We start from the raw sequence: 14,934 nt of genomic DNA on the forward strand, positions 1-14,934 counted from the left end.
CAATTGTCTGAAATAAAAACTTATGTTCAATGGTGTCAAATGCCTTGTAGAAATCAAGGAATAAGATAAAACTGTCATCAGCACACAGAGAAGAGTAATCAATTAAATCTAAAACAAGTCTAATATTATTAGAAATATGTCTTTTTCTCATAAATCCTGATTGGGTCTCATCAATAATTGGGTCTAAAACATTTTTAAGTCGTTTGGCAAGTACTGAAGCAAATACCTTGTAATCAGTGTTAAGTAACGAAATGGGTCGCCAATTATCAATAAGAAGATGGTCTTTTTTAGGTTTTGGAATCAATGTAATCAGACCTTGTGTAAGTGTGGGAGGCAAAGCTTCTTGTTCCACACTTTCTATAAATACCTTAAGTAGAAAGGGTACTAAGTCTTCAATAAATGTTTGTTAAAATTCCGCTGACAGACCATCAACTCCAGGAGATTTGTTAGTTTTGAGGCGTTTGATGACATAAGTGATTTCCTGTAAAGTAAAAATTCCGTCACAGAACTCTTTGTCATCTTTAGAAATTTTAGTGATGTTATTCAGAGAATTGAAAAAAGAAGCTGACTGATGACAGTATTTTGTTTTATACAGCTCACTGTAAAAGCTGGAACAAAAGTTTGCTATTCTATTAGAGTCATCGGTTATATCACCATTAATATTGAGTTGTTGGATTAAATTGAGTTTTCCGTGATTTCTTTCTAGGTTAAAGAAATAAGATGAATTCTGTTCTCCTTCTTCGATCCATCTCTTTCTTGATCTTACAAAGGCACCTTTAGCCTTAAGTAAATAGATATCATTTAGTTTAGTTTGTTCTGAGATCAAGTCAGATCGATCCCTATCTGACATATCAGCTGGCTCTTCTGTGATAATAAAATTATTTTGGAGACTACTCTCTCTTCCTCTAATCTTTGATTTTTGGTGTGAGTACTACCATAGTTCCTTAAATATTCAGCAGCTTTATATTTCAAAAGTTCCCAGTTGCTACCATAAACACCTTCAGCACTTGCCTTAGTGTTTTCCAATCCTGCTTTTCTAAATAGGCTGCGAGTGACGTCAATGTGTTTTCTCAAAACAACGACTCTGATTGGCTGAAACGAAACAACGACTCTGATTGGCTGAAACGAAACAACGACTCTGATTGGCTGAAACGAAACGCTCCTCCCTAGAGATGCGGAAGTAGAGCGGGGAAAAAAATAAAACAAGTAAAAGAAGCTGCCGTGGTTCCGTGAATCCAGTCCGTACCGACGCTACCAAGAGGTGAGTTTCTGTTAGACTCTATTAAACACTAGAGTGAATACAGCGCTGTCGGGGGGAGAACATTTCCCTCTAAATAGAACATTTTATGTATCCGGAACGATAATCCTACATTTACCAGCAGGAAACACTCGAGTGGTGGCCACGTGTTTGGAGGAGATGGACCGGGGTCAGAACCAGAACCAGGAGTCCAGCAGGACCAAAGCGGACTCTTCCTCCGCTGGTCTGCAGGTCAGTGTTCAGGTCCACGTTCCTCTTCGGTCTTTCTGTTGCTGCTGATCATCCAAACGCTTTATTTTTTTTTCAGTAGTTTGAACTGAGCAGCAGAAAACACAAACACGTGACCTTCCCAAGAGACTTTTAAACTGGTCTACGTCTGAATATATAATATATAATGATGAATGTGGCGGCGCTCACGGACGCAGCAGTCTGGAGGTTTACATTTATCCTTCAATTAAACGAGGCTGAATTCAAGGCAGAGAAAATTCCTCAATCTTGTTTTTGCAATAACCAGTCCTAAGAATGCTCTCAACATGTATACGGTAGGCAGGGCATTAGTGAATGGGATATGTGTATATATTTGTATATATATATTTGTATATATATATATATGTGTATATATATATATGTATATATATATTTATATATATGTATATATATATATATATATGAATTTTATATAGTGGGTTCAGTCCAGCCCTGATGGGATTCAAATTCAAAAGTATTTTTATTCATGTAATGACAAAACCTCTGAATAAACATTTCCATTTGGAGATTAATAACTTTATTCTCATTAATGTATTGAATGCAACACAATACATTTAACGGTCAAGGAATGAACAATAATAATAACTTAGGCTCATCAGTAGTAGTAACAATGAACATATCATTTTAAATGAACATGAAAAACCTTAAATTGGCTTCAAATCAGACAAAACCGTTTACTTTTATGTTTGCATAATTTCCACAGTTCAACTGTAGATAAACTCAACTTGTATTTCTTATGACAGTTTTCTTTTATTGCACCTGAAAAGTTTTTTTTGGGGGGGGGGTCTGGCACTTGTGGACTTTATTTAAAGTATGCGGACAGGAAATTGGTATAATAAGAGTCGGGAAGACGCACAGGAAAGAGCAACAGGCCAGGGGCCTCGTGTACAAAACGTGCGACGCACAAAAAACGTGCCTACGGCACTTTCTACGCTCACGGTCGGATGTTCAGAAAGTGATTTGAACGTGGAAAGTTGCGGTCCTTCACGTACAAATAATTTCTGGCTGGCGCACTTTTGGGAGGTTTTGTCCGTTGGCAGGGGCTGAGCATATGGGCTCAAAAGTATTTTGTATCTGTAAATAAACTTTGTACTTGTAGAAATATTTTGTGCGTGTGCAAAAAATATTTGTACTTGTAAAAATATTTTGTGCGTGTGAAAAAAATATTTGTACTTGTAGAAATATTTTGTGCGTGTGCAAAAAATATTTGTACTTGCAAAAAATATTTGTACTTGTAGAAATATTTTGTGCGTGTGAAAAAAATATTTGCACTTGCGAAACATATTTGTACTTATTGATACAAAGCTACAAACTTTTTACAAAGCTACAAACTTTTTTTTACAAAAGCTACAAACTTTTTTTCAAAAGCTACAAACTTTTTTTACAACTACGAGTTATGGCACTGTTTTGACGTGCCAAAACTAAGAGCCAATCAGCGATCTTTGGCACGGGTTTCAAAGCGTTTCTGGAGAGCCAATCAGCACATTGCATCGCCTACTGACGTCGCCGCCATATTGGATGTTCAAGACTGGGCTGCAAACTAATACAAGTAAATGGACTTATTTTCATAAAGCACCTTTCTACAAAGAAATGTATGTTTTACGTCTCATTTATTCATTCACACACGCACTAATATACTTGGGAAACAGTTAGGCACCAAATATAATATACCGTATTTTCGCGACCATAAGGCGCACATTTTTTTTTTTTTTTAAATGTCCCGGGCGCCTTAAGAAACGGTGCGCCGTGTCTATTACCTGAATTACGGTAATGTAAGGCCGCCCACCATGAGAACGGTAAAGGGGGCGGGTGAAGCCCCCGTGAGTTGCGACGTGAATGAGACTCCACTGAGCTGTTTAATGTGAAACAGATGATGAAGACTTTTAAGGATTTGCTTGATGTGTAAAGTGAAATAAAATACAATCAAACTAAGTTTTGCTCCGCTCTATTTAAATAAGCACACTTGTTCTGCAGCGCGCGTGTGTTTTGCATGTCGGGAACCGAGCATGCACCTGCCGTGGGTTTGCGGGGTCCGATCGCCGCATCCCCACGGCAGATCCGGCTGAAATGCCGGTGGTCTTTCCCCGGGAGCCCCTACTACCAGTCCATGTGGGTTCCTCCGGTCCCGGCCGGTCGGAACCGTCCACATTCCCCGGTTAAAGCCGCAGTGATCCGCGCTGCTGCAGCCCGACTTCCTGGTTCCCAAAGCGGTCCGATCGACCTGGTTCCCGGCCGCTTTAAGAGCAGAGATTTCTGGGGTATGTCTCAGGTCAGATCAGCTTCACACTCCGAGATTTGCAGCCAAATCTGTCGGTTACAAACCCGGTACCGGATCTCGACATGCGCATGTGTGTATTCGCGGTGGGAAACACACACATACTTATTTATGTGGTGCTTGCCTGGCGCAGCTGATGGACAGAAACTGTATGGGGATTTTTAAAAGAAAAACTTTAAATAAGACGTTTCCAGCCGGAGTCATTATAAGGACGAATGAAAAGGGGTGGCTGGATGAAGGGATGGTGATGATCAAGTGGCTGAGACAGGTCTGGAAATTCGGACTGGCGCAGCTGAATCAGTGGAGCCGAGCTCCTGTCGGATACAAACCCCAGTACCGGCTCCCCGACAGCGCGTGTGTGTGAGCGGGACCCGCGCGGGGGGCGGAGGAGGACCAGCGCGGGGGGGGGGGGCGGACCGGGACCGGGACCCGGGAACCCGGTCCAGCGCGCGGGGGGGGCGGAGCGGGACCCGTGACCCGTGACCAGCGCGGTCGGGATCCGCAGCACAACGGGGTATGAAAAGTGTATTTAGTCTTGTGCTTGCCTGTCACGCTGATGGACAGAAACTGCCGGCTATGGTGATTTTTAAAAGAAAAGCGTTGCCTAAACAGACTTTTCCAGCCAGAGTGAAATGAAAAGGGCTGGTGGCTGAGACAGGTTTATGTGCGGCGCCCCGGTGGTTTTTTAAAATTCTTTAATGCAGAAACAGAATATGAACCTTTTGAAGGGTTTGATTGATGTGAAAAGTGAAATAAAATATCAAACTAAGTTTTGCTTCTGCTCTATTTTTAGCGCGTGTGTGTTTTGCAGCGTGCGTGTGTGTGCAGCTCCGTCTCCGTAGACGGCGTCTTTTGGGTCGGTGCGCCGTATGTGTGTTTTAAAACCAAAAATGACACACAAAACTGAGGGTGCGCCTTTCCACACAGTGCGCCATATGGTCGTGAAAATACGGTACTTAATTTTCTCAGACGGCAAAAATAAGAACTTTATTGATCCCACATAGGAGTAATTCATGTTATATCAGCTATAGAGAACAAGGTAGTGTCGAAAAACAATATATATCCCCCCTCACAAAGAAAGACATATTTTTTTTATCAACAAAACAAATGAAAAAAAATTCAAATTACAAAATAACATATTTGAGCCATTTTTCAGACAATAAAATAACAATAAAATGTAATGTAACGTGTAAAAATGTAAAATATGCTTTGTTAATGAGAGAATATGTTTCTCTATTTTTCTTATTTTTGTGACAACAATGCTGGGAACGGCCAATGAGCCGGCAGCATGGTGGTTTATAAGAATCTTTTTGCCCAGAAGAAAAAGGAGTGACAACAACGACCCATAACTGTGTTCTTCTCTTGAAAAAAACACACCTGCACCACGGGCTTTAGAAGAAAAAGACTCTACAGAGCGAGTCAGAAGAGCAGTTTCTCCCGGTGATGGAGTCTGGGACCTGGACCGGTCTCTCCTCCCGGTGATGGAGGCCGGGACCTAGACCGGTCTCTCCTCCCGGTGATGGAGGCCGGGACCTAGACCGGTCTCTCCTCCCGGTGATGGAGGCCGGCACCTAGACCGGTCTCTCCTCCCGTTGATGGAGTCTGGGACCTGGACCGGTCTCTCCTCCCGGTGATGGAGGCCGGCACCTAGACCGGTCTCTCCTCCCCGGTGACGGAGGCCGGGACCTCGACTGGTCTCTCCTCTGGTAACGGAGGCCGGGACCTGGACCGGTCTCTCCTTCCGGTGATGTAGTCTGAGACCTAGACCGGTCTCTCCTCCTGGCGATGGAGGCCGGGACCTAGACCGGTCTCTCCTCCTGCAGCTGCACAACTCCAAGTTACAGCAACTTTGTTCTTTATTTCTCACGTTTGCACCTCGATAATCCCGTTGGCACAACTTGTCTTTATTTCTGCAGCAGAGGAATCAGATCGTGATGCTTCATGTTTTAAATATAAGTTTATGTTGTTCACATTGTTTTACTTATGAGAGAGGTGATCGCGGACATCCACAATGTGTAAGACTCAATAAACGTGTACATTGGGCTTAATCCATCAGTAGATAATATAATACGTCTGACCCAAAATGGAGGGATAAAGGAGTCTGGGTTTTTAAAGACATCATAGGAAGAAGTGGGCTTCGTGAATTCCATGACTTAGATAGGTCTTACAACCTACCAGGTACTTTTTACTTTTATTTACAGTTACGTGCAGCAATGCGCGCTCAAGGTGTTCCGTGGGGCACTGAGTTGGAAAACCATCCTCTCCATGCTCTTTTTGACACTAAAGGCAAAAACAATGGTATTGTTTCTTATTTATATAAATTCATAACCAAGGCGTCATACAAACCTCTATTTCTTAATAGACTCTGGAAGACGGATATTAGTACTCCCTCAGATCTAGATTGGCAAACTATATGGTCAAATGTATCTTTGTCTTCCAGAAATCCTGATCATCAAATGATACACTACAAATTTATTCATAGATCTTACTTAACTCCTCGGAGACTACAACAAATGAAATTCAGAGATAATCCATACTGTGATTTTTGTCCAGACAATACCATTGCTACTTTCTATCATATGGTTTGGCAGTGTCCGGAGGTAAATAGTTTCTGGAATAATGTTTCGTGTATCATGTCTAACTTAACTGGAAAGGCCATTCCTCACTCACAAGCTTTGCTTTTACTTAATGACACCTCATCTCTAAAACTAACTATAAACAACAAGTGTTTATTGTTGGCTGGTGTTACAGCCAGAAGCCAAGAATGATAGCCTGTCGCTGGAAACCACCACATGCACTGTCTGTGAGGGAATGGCTTTATTGCTTACCGGGATATTGCACAGCTTGAGCTTTCTACAGCTCGTCTACATCATGCCAAATCACCAAATATCAATTGCTGGTCAAATCTATTAGAGAAAATTTCTGAGAGGTTATGAATGTTTGTGGTCCAACTCGTCCATGGTTTACATGATCTTTGTCTGTTTGGTTTTATGTTTAGAATGGCTTATTTAGTGAATGGGAATGTCATGGGATTCCTGGATGGCAAGGGGAGGGGGTTGGGAGTGGTGTAGTGCTTTGTGTTTTGTTGCTGCTGTTTTGTGCTTTTTTTTTTTTTTTTTTTTTTTTTAATTTATTTATTTATTTTTTGGCTCTCTGCATTTGGATTCATTATTTGGGGGGGTATGGGGTGGGGGTGGAGTGGGTTGGTGGGAGTGGGAGGGTGTGGGAAGGAAGGGGGAAGAAGCATCTGAGCAGGTGGTGTTTTGTTGTATTTTTTTTTTCTCTCCCTGGACTGTGGGGACGCTTCTCTATATATATATATAAATGAAAAATAAATAAAAAGTTGATCACAAAAAAAAAATATAATACGTCTGACAAAGCGGAGCCGTTTTTCGTCCCACCAAGTTAGTTCTGGTGTCGGTTCTTAAAATACAAACAAGAAAAGGAGAGTGTAATGATGCACTAACGCTGCCCATAAACATTCACAAACCCTTACGATCATAATAAACCCACAATTCTTCACGGAACGCAACACAAAGCAAAGGACAACAATACCCATTGTAGTGACTATCTTTAGACTTAAAGGTATAGTCTGTAATTGTATTCAAAAACATTTATTGTTATACTGGGTGAAATGGTCCTTCCATCCTGAGAGTAGCCAGTGAATAATGTGTTCAGAAAAAGGAAAGAAAAAAATCCGACCTCTCTGACAGCTTTAATCCTGTAAAAACTCTGACCAATCTGTTATTTGCGCCCCGAATGGCACGGATTGGTCAGAGGACCAGAGGCTTGGCAAGGGGGAAAGAACCAATCAGATGCCTTCATTTTAAGTCCCGCCCACGCCCCCCTCCTTCCCATGCGCACACTCGTCACGTTATGTCTGCTTCCAGCCTGCACTCTGCTTCCAGCCTGCCTCCAGCCCCGTGTCCGCTTCCCACGGGTCCTCCTCGGGTCCTCCTCTTCAGAGTGTCCCAGTGTAACCCGCCCCCCCCGCTCCTCCAGACCGACTGGCAACCGCAGCCTGACATCGGAGGGCCCCCGCCGCTCCCGGCTTCACGTCGAATGTAACGGCTCGCCCTGCTAAAAAGGCTAAAAAAAGAAAGCCAAAGTGCGATTCTGCGGCGCAAGTTGTCCGCTACTGGGGTCTGCCACGGACGGTGGCTGCGGTGCTGCGGTGCCCTGGAGGCTCTGGAGGCACGGCTACGCGGCGACGCGCACCATTCTGCGTTGGTGTAAAGCCGAGGACACACCAACCCAACGTCGCCCGCTGTCGGCCGACTGCTGTGTCGCCTCGTGTTGCCTGTGTCGGGCTGGGTCGGGCTCAAAATGAAGTACTTGGACACACCGCAAAGACGACACCCAACGGCCAACTAACCTTCTGCGCAGTCTGCGTTTCAATTTGCTGCGATGTTTTCGGAGAAGAGCCGCCGGTCCGTGGTGCAGCAGCAGCTCACGTACAGACGTGATCGCCAGGTCAACCTGCCGTCGTCCCGGGGAGAAACCTGCAGCTCTGTGGAGAATTACCGCTGGCTGAAATAAATCATTTAGGAAGATAAATGTTGGTTTAATAGTTGTAGTTGTAGCTACGCCTGTTAAGAAATTTGCTCCGAGATTTCTGCCTGCCTGCTGGCTCGGGAGCTGATTTATGGTTCCGCGTTAAATCGACGCAGGTCTGAACAGCCAATCACAGAGTGAGCTGTTTGACCAATGGCCGACGCCGATTCGACATGTCGAATTGGCTGAAAAGCTGCCGACGGGCGGCCGACCTGTGGCGACGTGCGGGACACACCGGGAAAACTAGGCCGACAGACGCGCACCGACGCTCATCGACGGCCCGACAGTCGACAGTCGGCTTGGTGTGTCAGGGCCTTAAAGCAGAACCATAAATCAGCCTTACGGCGATCCCTATGCCGTAGGCTCTGCGTTGGTGTAACGCGGAACCATAAATCAGCTTTCAGTGTGTGCTCTGTGCTGTTCTGAACTTCTCTGCTGTGCTCATTTTGCTGGGACGTCGGGTCCCTCCGCCAAGACACAACTTTTGCGGTATGCGTTCTTTGTTGTGTCTAAAAATAATGCGCAGTGCCCACCCAATCAGAAACGGTATAGATATTCTGTGATATTTTTTTATATTTATAAAAAAATTAAATTATAAAAAAATAAAGGATCCCCATAACTTTGATTGGGTGGGCAGGACGCACGTTTGGGTGGGCGCAGACCACCCCCCCCCCCCCCCCCTAAAACCGGCCTCGCTTACAGGTGAATGAGACATGGGGTAGATTTGTTGAAAATGTGCTGTCCAAAATGTCCTGGAAAACTCGACTCCTGCAAATGCGCGTTCCCCAAAGTTTGTGGGGGCGTGGATTTTTAGTGACTCCTCCGCTCCCCCGCGCTGGTCCCGCGTCCCGGTCCGCTCCCCCGCGCTGGTCCCGCGTCCCGGTCCGCTCCCCCGCGCTGGTCCCGGGTCCTCCTCCGCTCCCCCGCGCTGGTCCCGGGTCCTCCTCCGCTCCCCCGCGCTGGTCCCGCTCACACACACGCGTGCATGTCGGGGATCCGGTACCGGGGTTTGTATCCGACAGGAGCTCCGCTAATTCAGCTGCGCCAGTCCGAATTTCCAGACCTTTCTCAGCCACTTGATCATCATCCCTTCATCATCCAGCCACCCCTTTTCATTCGCCTTTATAATGACTCCGGCTGGAAACGTCTTATGCAAAGTTTTTTTTTTTTTTTTTTAAATCACCATAGGCGTTTCTGTCCATCAGCGTGGCAGGCAAGCGCAACGTGTGTGTGTGTGTGTGTGTGTGTGTGTGTGTGTGTGTGTGTGTGTGTGTGTGTGTGTGTGTGTGTGTGTGTGTGTGTGTGTGTGTGTGTGTGTGTGTGTGTGTGTGTGTGTGTGTGTGTGTGTGTGTGTGTGTGTGTGTGTGTGTGTGTGTGTGTGTGTGTGTGTGCCGCGCCGCGAAACGCACACACGCGCATGTTGGGGATCCGGTACCGGGTTTGTAACCGACAGATTTAGCTGAAAATCTCAGAGGGTGAAGCTGATCCGACCTGGGACGGAGTCCAGAAATCCCTGCTCCCAAAGCGGCCGGGAACCAGGGGTGGACTGGCCATCGGGCATACCGGGCATTGCCCGGTGGGCCGATGGTGATTTTGGGCCGGGCCAAAAAAAAAAATTTTTTTTTTTTTTTTTTCTTTTGGCCCGGGCAGCCCCATCGCCCCATTTGATTTTGTTTTTTACCTGACAACAACTGGTACCACTGGCCGATTGGTTATGATGAGTTAGATTGGTTATGGGCTGGAGTCAGGGCCGCCGCAAGGGGTGTGCGAACCGTGCGACCGCTAGGGGCCTCGCGCTACGGGCCGTTTTTTTTTTTTTTTTTTTCTCTTTTTTTTTTTTTCGTTTTTTCCCTTATAAATATCAACAGTCACGTTCCATTACAGACCTAAATGTGTACTAGTCTGTGCATATCAATAAATATATGTGCAATGATGCGCGTGTCTGTTGTTCAGTACAACTGCGTCAGACCAAGCGCAGACACAAGCTGCTCTGATCCAGACGGGTGGAGTTGGAACAAACTGTCACACAATGTCGAGAGAACGAGACAGAATCAGGAAATTTCCATCAGGGGATGAAAAAAGAAAAAAAACTAAAGAAAATGGAAGAGTTTAATGCCTCTCTGAAAGGCTCGTTCGATAAATTTGTTACAAAAATCACCGATCTGACCGGGTCTCAAGCAGCCGTGGGGCCCCGCGTCGAGGCAAGCCAAATGATGATGAGGCAGGGTAAGGTGTCGAGTATTTTGCTAATTGAAGAGTTAAAATTGCGCATATAGACACCCGATCCGACCCAAAAAACCGAAAAAAAATTTGCGCGCGTGAGCCCCCCCCGGCCATTCCTCACAGGGCCTCGCAAGTCTCCCAGGCAGCTCTGGCTGGAGTAGTCACAACATTAGAGCGCGTGGCTTATTATTGATATTATTTATATTATTTGAAGAATGATGAGTTCATATTCAATATCTTATATATTCTATAAAACTAAATTACCAACTCCAAATTTAAGTTGCTTTTTTGACAGGGACAGTGGTGTTTGGATTCCTGATTGTCAATAAATTTTAATAATGCTGTGATTAATAGTGGGTGGGTGAAATAATACATCAATCTTTTTGGAGAAATGTTTACCTACAGTGATGCCATCGCAGCAAAGACTTTGTGTATATATACATATATTGGAAGAACCCACTGTTTAGGCAATTCATGGTCATTAGTTAGTAAAAACAGAGGCAGCGCTGCATTCCCCCTGTTTAAAATGGTCAAATATGATATCAGCCTGAAAGTCACAGGACTTATCTGTGGTGGTGAAAGAAGTCAGCAGTATGAATTTGAAAGATGTGTGAGCATCCCTTCATGATAAACAGAGGGGGAACGCATTCTGACAGCAGTATTTCACGCTGTCGGAATGCGTTCCCCCTGTTTAAAATGGGTTAATATATCATTGTAGATATCTGAAATGTTCTTTTTGACTAGGAAGAATTGAATTACAGATATCTGCAACACATATCCAGTCTAGCTATTAAATGTTAAAACGGCTTGCCATACATTGCTGGTCTACACAGAAACAGTACTAAGTACATCTATAACGGGACTGGGGGGGATGGTGTAGGTTTAGGTTTATTAGACAAGAACATACACACCAACAAGACAGTGTACAAGCGGTGTCACAAGAACGTTTGTTTTCATTCATAGGCTTCATTTTCTTTCCATCAATACATGGTGGGCCGGTCTAGGCTCAAAATGCCCAGGCCGATTTTTTTGTCCCAGCCCTGCCGGGAACCAGGATAATTCGATCGGATCCCGCTTTGGGAACCAGGAAGTCGGGCTGGAGCAGCGCGCATCACCGCAGCTTCAACCGGGGAATGTGACCGGTTCCGACCGGCCGGGACCGGCAGGGGCTCCCGGGGAAAGACCACCGGCATTTCAGCCTGATCTGCCCCGGGGATGCGGCGATCGGACCCCGCAACCCCACGGCAGGTGCATCCTCGGTTCCCGACATGCAAAACACACACGCGCTGCAGAACACACACACAAGGGAGCAAAACTTAGTTTGATTGTATTTTATTTCACTTTACATATCAAGCAAATCCTTAAAAGTCTTCATCGTCTGTTTCCGCATTAAACAGCTCTGTGGATGGTCTCATTCACGTCCGCAACTCACGGGGGCTTCACCCGCCCCCTTCTCTTTTTAGCGTTCTCATGGTGGCCGGCCTTACATTACCATAATTCAGGTAATAGACACGGCGCACCGTTTCATAAGGCGCCCGGCACATTTAAAAAAAATAATAATAATAATTTATGTGCGCCTTATGGTCGCGAAAATACGGTACCAAAGCAGCTGCCAAACACTCCTAAACAAGGTAGCCTAAGATGTGGGTTGTGCAGAACTGCGGCAGTAAATCCCTTCTAAAGAGTGGAGCTCCGACGAGGAGCTCCACTCTTTAGAAGGGATTTCATATGGATCCAAACCGTTAATAATCATTATTTTCTCCATATACTGCTTCCTGGCTTCTTTGTTTAAGGTATCCCGGTAAATTCCAGTTCCTTTCCAGCAGTTTAACATCTTTTTTTTTGTGTTCCGTCTGTTCACTTGGTGAAACAGAAAAGTCCGTCCCGTCTTCATTCACTATCAAAACAAATGCACGCGACGGGACAGGATCTTTCCGGCAGTACCCGCTGATGCTCATGGGAAACGTAATGTTCTTTCTGGTAAAGCACTACCGCTTTCGTCCAAAGGAGCCGCCAAACTCAACAAAAACTGAAAGTTACGTTGTGCTGCTTTTAAGTATTAATCACTAAAGTATAAAATAATAACTCTGAAAAATTTAAACTGAAATATATTCCCTCTGTGTAAACAACAAGGCATATTATGCAGTAAAAGAAATACATAAAAAATGCATGGCGCTTACACCCATAATGCAATGCAGCTTAAATCGGAAGAAATGCCCCCAAATAAATTATTTTTTCCAGGCCTCAACTTCTGACAGGAGGTTTTTTTTTTTTTTTTTTTTTTATTATCTTTGCAAGTTCCTTGTGAAAATGAACAGATAATTATCCTCATTATCATATTCAAATATATCTATTGAGAGAGGAGACAGGGCGGAGTGTTATGCTCCTGCGTGTGTGCTCAAATCCACGTTGATTGTGATGTTCAAAGAAACGTGTGGATTTGGGCGTACGCGCAGTTTTGAACATCAGAATTTTTTTTGCATACGCAAGAATTCCAGGCACGGATTCACATTGAAATCCATGCACTCTTTGTACATGAGGCCCCAGGATTTCAACCCTTCGCTCCCTGCATGAGGGCAATAGCCTTGTAAATGGGGCCTGATTGTTTACACATTGAGTACGGCAACAGAACGCTAAAACACTGTGTTGCTCCACCGTCACTTGTTTATTTAATGACTCACAAAAAACACAGTCCCGCACTTCCTCCTGCTACGGAAGCCCCACAGGCCCAAACTACAGAAACCGTTAAGGCAAAATAATTCTCAGTAGTATTATTTAAGTATTGATCAATAAAGTATAAAATAATAGCTTTCAAAATTTAATTGAAATATATTCCCTCTGTTTGAAACAACAAGGCATATTATGCAATAAAAGAGTTAAATTATAAGCTATACATGGCACTTACACATATTAAGGTAGTTTTGTAAAGATGGTCATACTACAAGTAAGGGATAATTCCAGACGAGGTGTACATTAACATAAATATATGGACGACACAGGGGCGTGAACCATCTAACGCGAAGCAGAGGACGGTTTGCCTCCGCGAAGTCCATATATTTATGTTAATGTACACCTCAAAGGGCATTATCCCGCTCATACCATGGTCACTTACCAAAGAAAATTAATATTGAATCAGTTATTCATGCTTTAATGTGTTTTCAGTTGAAATCATTAGTTTTATAACAAGCCACAGCTGAGCGAAGTTACAAAGTTTTTTAACAAACCACAACTCAGTTTCCCTGGTAACACCTGAGGGTCTGAGTAATACCTGGAAAAATCACTACCGTCCTATAAGGTCCTTATGCAAAGAACACAGTGTTGACTTCTCCAGTAACTAGGACGGACCTGAGGTACGACTTAGCAACGGGAGATATTCTAGTCCGCTCAGCTCCGCTCGGATATTTTCTTTTCTCTCCTCTTATGCATACCAGTCTTCAAAATTGTTAAATTCACAAAATAAGTTTAAAAGAAATTACAAAATCACTCATGTCGCCGTCCTGAGGTAGCCAGCTCTTCTTCTCTCAATCTCTGTTGCCGTGGTTACCACCTGGCAGTTGATCCAGCGCAATGATATTAAAGATATCAGGGAATTTGACCGAACTTGTTTTCTAGGTGTAGATTATCACTTTTAATGTACACCTGCCAGCCAATCAGAATCAATTATTCACACAGACCGTGGTATAATTGGTGTTAATCTATCTCAGGGGTAGGCAACCCTGGTCCTCCAGTGCCACTGTCCTACATGTCTTAGATGCTACCCTGCTTCAGCACACCGTGATAAAAGTACCTGTGTCATTAACAGAATTGTGCAGCCCTGGATGACAAGCTGATGACGATGATTAGTTAGAATCAGGTGTGTTAAAGCAGCGTAGCATCTAAGACATGCAGGACAGTGGCACTCGAGGACCAGGGTTGCCTACCCCTGATCTATCTAATGTAACTACTGTGGCTGACATTTATTGTTGTTTCTGTGTTGCTGTTTCTGTTGCAATTTCACTAAAGTACTTCAACTATAGATACCTAAATTATCCTTATTGCGTCGGGGTCTTTATTGGAGTGTGTTTAGCTCGCTGTATACACTGTGTACCACACACACAAGGTCAGGGCAGAAGAAGTGCTGACTAAGGACATTTTGAGTTTGTACAGAATGCATTAAACACACCATCAGTCATCTCAAGGAATTTATATAAACAAGTTATGATTTTGTTCTGAGGGTGGGTAACTTTAGCCCTTCACACTTTTGTTTTGACATATTGAGATGTTTTATCTTAATGTTTCTGGCTGTCAAGAGCCATTGATAACAGAGCATGCTTAACATAGCACTCAGACATAAAACTCTTCATTGTTTCACTGCGAA

General features: G+C 44.1%; 1 protein-coding gene across 3 annotated transcripts in view; it reads left to right on the forward strand.

Moving 5' to 3' along the window:
• Positions 1-1,192: 1,192 nt before the first annotated feature.
• Positions 1,193-14,934, forward strand: part of LOC133422209 (zinc finger protein 239-like) — a 55,497-nt gene continuing 41,755 nt past the window's right edge. The window contains exons 1-2 of one of the 3 annotated variants that reach the window (XM_061712152.1): positions 1,193-1,261; positions 1,383-1,443. In XM_061712152.1, coding sequence (XP_061568136.1) covers positions 1,418-1,443 — 26 coding nt within the window. In that variant the 5' untranslated portion in view covers positions 1,193-1,261; positions 1,383-1,417. Of the gene's footprint in view, positions 1,262-1,379; positions 1,490-14,934 lie in introns of all 3 variants that reach the window. The other 2 variants (XM_061712154.1, XM_061712153.1) reach the window with 2 other exon arrangements.

The sequence above is a fragment of the Cololabis saira genome, chromosome 21 (genome assembly GCF_033807715.1).
Source record: "Cololabis saira isolate AMF1-May2022 chromosome 21, fColSai1.1, whole genome shotgun sequence".
Taxonomy (NCBI): domain Eukaryota; kingdom Metazoa; phylum Chordata; class Actinopteri; order Beloniformes; family Belonidae; genus Cololabis; species Cololabis saira.